Source organism: Trichoplusia ni, chromosome 16 (genome assembly GCF_003590095.1).
Source record: "Trichoplusia ni isolate ovarian cell line Hi5 chromosome 16, tn1, whole genome shotgun sequence".
NCBI classification, from domain to species: Eukaryota; Metazoa; Arthropoda; class Insecta; order Lepidoptera; family Noctuidae; genus Trichoplusia; species Trichoplusia ni.
In genome coordinates, this window is record NC_039493.1 from 7,387,753 (window position 1) to 7,391,982 (window position 4,230).

A 4,230-nucleotide genomic window follows, 5' to 3' on the forward strand; every position below is an offset into this window, starting at 1 on the left:
AAGGCGTTCCGTCACATAGGTTATGTATTTTTGTAGATATATGACAGTACGTTTTGAGGCGTAAACGTCTACATCCGTAGTGTCATATTTTATATGCCCTAAGTATATGCTTTGTGCACTTACGCCCTCAGACGTCAATGTCTATGTGATAGTATAAAAATAAAAGAAAGCTAATCAGTCAAAATTAAGATTTATTTATTAAAAATATCAAAACAATCACAGTTATTACAATGGCATACAATTTTTATAAACTAAATGTAATTAAATCTTCTCAAAAATCAACATAATTATATTTAAATCAGTCTACTACATCTCACTAGTACTAGGGTCAGCTTCGCTAAGCAAAAAGCCCTTCAGCTTAACTTTTAACTTATATTTACTTATTTTAGGTTCAGTTCTTAGTATTTCTATATTGTTAAATATTTTAGGGACTAAATATTCAGTCATTCTCTCTCCGTAATAGTTGTTTATTTTTGGTTTTATTAGTTTTCCTTGTACAACGTTCCTAGTGTTGTATATATTTTCAGTTTTTATTTTGTATGTATCTGTATAATAATGTTCTATGGCTATTAAAAAAATAGTTTTTACATCTATTGGTAATATATTACATATAGGATATAGTTTTTCATATTCTTTATTGCACTTTTTTTTAATTTTAGCACTAACTAAATATTTAATGAGCCTTGTTTGAATACATTTTATATCTCGTATATATGTTATAAACGTGCGTCCATATACACTAAGACCATAACTAATTATAGAATCTGCCAGAGCATAGTAGACCATCCTCATCGTATTTTTGTTAATTACTTTTTTAAGTTGGTAAAAATTGGTAAGGACCGGTCTAAGCTTATTACATACATCATTTACATGAGACTTCCAGCTGAAATGTTTGTCGACATTTAAGCCTAAGTATTTATATGTGGTGACTGATTGTATGTTGACACAATTGCAATTTGCTTTATTTCTATGAAGACAGTCATATGTATGCCCTATTATACCTATGCTGCTGTCATCAGCGGCCTTAGCACGGTTATTATACGGTGAGTATATATGCATGTACTTGGTTTTTTGAATATTTAAGATTATACCGTTGTCATGTGCCCATTGCGTTATTCTTTCAAAGTCGGATTGAATACTCTCCTGGGCCTCGGTCAGATCTTTCGACGCATACAATAGGCACATGTCATCGGCATACATATACACGCGACATCTGCTTACAACGTTAATTACACTATTCACATGCATTATATAGCCTACTGGTCCGAACACTGATCCGGTCGGCACACCCATGTCAACAGGAGCTTACATTTTGTACGTAAGGAACGTGATATCACAATCAGTTTCATAATCTAAAAATCAGCGTAATTATTCATTATTGTCAATACTATTATGGTAAGATTCGAAACATGGTGGACACAATGGAGGTTTATCGGGGCATCCTTTACAGCGATAGCTCGTTTCCTTTCGAATATTTTTTTTAGTACAAACTTTGCACTTTAGGAAAGCAAACTTTTTTGCTGTACCAGGTCTAGATAAAATTTGTTCTGGCCAATGACCAGTTATGATATTTTCAGTACCAGAAATATTGACTGCCTGTGGAGCAGATGATGTGCTTGGTCGGAATCGTCTGTTATCATAAATGCTGCTTTGATTGACCATGTCTTTTCCTTTGATATTTCGATCATGAATCCCAATCATCACCTTGATCAGTTCTTCTCGATAGTTAATATAATGATACGAAGAGGCGTTGTTTTTCTTATATTTTTTATACAGAAAGTAAGCATTCCATACCGCAATATCTAGCAAGTGAAACAATACCTTTTTGTACCATCTTATAGTTTTTCGGGGCACGAGTAATAAGATATCAATTGATCGGACCTATCAATGCCAGACATGTACCTGTTATAAAGTTCCACTTCTGCGGGTTTCAGTCTTCTCTTGCCAAATCTGTTACTCACTTCCACAATCGAAGGATGTTGGCCAGTGGTAATCATCATTACTGGACGTTTATCTTTCCACTTTGAAACGTAAACTTTATTCTTACGTGCCCATACGTGCTCACCTCTCTTCAGCTTTTTCTTTACAATATATACAGGATTTTCTTTACGATTTGCCCGCAAAGTTCCAGTGCAGTGGGTCTTCAAATCAATCAGTTTCTGTGATAAATTCACAGAATTATAGTAGTTATCCATGAAAAGATGATGACCATGTAGCAAATACGGACGCATTAATCGCAATACGAGCTTTTCTGTCTTAGACCCATTTTCACCCAAGTTTTGCTCAGGTGCTTCTTTACCTGAATACATTTTCATATTTAGCACATAGCCATCAGATGTGGTGAGTTCATAAAATTTGATGCCATAGCGAGCCTTTTTCGACTTGATATATTGACGAAAGTGCAAACGACCTCGAAATAGTAGAAGCGACTCATCCAATGATAGTTCTTTTCCAGCATTGTAAATTTTACGAAAGTTTAGAGTCATCATATCAATAAATTTTACAACCTTAGTTTCTCCTTTGGCTTCCAATTCCGATGCATAGAGGCAGCGTAGGATTTGCTCATATCTTCGTCCGGACATTATGAAACTAAATATGGGGTGATAATGTAGTGGATCAGATAATGAAAAAAGGTTTCTTTGTTTAGGACATTTTATATGACCTTTGAGTAGGCTAAGTCCAAGAAATTTCATAATCTCTTCGGAAGTGACTTCACGGTATGCCATTTTGCGGCTATGTCTGGTGTGAGGTCTATTACTATTGCATAAAGCATTCCCATAACTATTAGTACAGTTTACCAGGTATCCTATATAATTTTGCGGAAATGCAAGGTAGAAAAAATCAAGAACTCCGTTCATGTCATCAACATTTACGGTTATACCACATTGAGAGCTATCAAAATTGAAATCTGGTATTTCAGCAATTGTGTGAGACCATGATTCATCTGCAAGAGGTATGTCTGATACCCTAGGACTCGTATTGGTAGGGTTCGGTTGATCAGAGGTGACTTGATCCACATTAGTGTTCTCTTCGTCATTTACAAACACACCAGGTACCAATGGAGCAGGTTCTTGGTTTACAGGTATCTCAGAACTTTGTATAACGTGATTACTAAGTTCATCAGGGTCATCTGTATCACTAGATGAAGAGGATGTAGACTCACCAGAGGATACTGCAGCTGTTCTATGTTGTTTGTGTCTCATTTGTGATGCCTGAGCTTCACCCTCGGAACTCGAAGATTCTTCACCAGATGGTTGAAAATCGGCATCGGATCCGAATTCTCCATCATCTTCAAAGGGGTCATGACTCGATTCAGAAGACAAAGCAGCGTCAAATAAGTCCTGAATCCGCTTTTGTTCTTTTTCATATGAATCGCGGGAAGCCATCTGCAAAAATATTAGTTTACAATGTATTACAACTAAATGGTATTGAAAACATACATTAGCAACATAAATAAGTTATTTGCATATACAAATATACTAATTTTAGTATTTTGTATTCATAAAACAATAAAATTACGTTGAAAACAAACAATACTTACGTTCGAAAAAATAATTGCGCGCGAAATCACGTAACGACCTGTCGGCGCACCGCCGTGGCGCAGTACTAAACAAAATGTATGAAAACACGACGGCTATGGGCGTAGTGTGTGTGAGGGCAGTGCCAAAAAAATGTGGATGTGTGTGTGCAGGTACTTTCTTTGAACAGATTTTTAAACATTGTGTGGTGACAGTATAAAGTCTAAAATATATCTTCGGTGACAGTACAACATGCCCTTCCTTATGAATGCCTGTAAAATTTTACGTCTTATGGCGTACTGTGTTTAAACTAGTCAAAAGATCGACGTCGAAGGACGTACTGTCGTATTACTTCTGACTGGCTTGACGCCTACAGGAAGTACTGTCCGTCAACGTGTTAAGCTTCCTGGATTTATCTCTCCGACTGGTGTGATTCAGTTTCACATAACAGCCTATTGTCGGCACTTTCAAACGTTTTATGTTCTCTCAGTCCTGTATTTCTGTGGTGAGTACGTTCAATATCTATTTCATGAAGACTTAAGGTTACTCTTGGTTGATAAAATATTGTATCTGTTTCATTGAAAGATCGGATTGTCGAAATAGTGGCGACGATTCGATGCCCAGTAAACTCGTCATGTTGTGAAACTTGTAAGCTTGGCTCGAATTTTAGTACCTATAGTATTTTGTTTATTCAATCCATCCCCCGTTTACC

General features: G+C 36.1%; 1 protein-coding gene across 1 annotated transcript; it reads right to left on the reverse strand.

Moving 5' to 3' along the window:
- Positions 1-1,310: 1,310 nt before the first annotated feature.
- LOC113502026 (piggyBac transposable element-derived protein 4-like) lies at positions 1,311-3,915 on the reverse strand. Its single transcript, XM_026883385.1, has 2 exons — positions 3,542-3,915; positions 1,311-3,386 (listed from the first exon to the last, which is right to left on the reverse strand). The coding sequence occupies exon 2, from the start codon at positions 3,384-3,386 to the stop codon at positions 1,836-1,838; it is 1,551 nt and encodes a 516-aa protein (XP_026739186.1). The 5' UTR covers positions 3,542-3,915; the 3' UTR covers positions 1,311-1,835.
- Positions 3,916-4,230: the final 315 nt, after the last annotated feature.

Coding starts and splice junctions, on each gene's coding strand:
- LOC113502026 (XM_026883385.1), bottom strand. CDS start 3,386: ATGGCTTCCCGCGATTCATATGAAAAAGAACAAAAGCGGATTCAGGAC.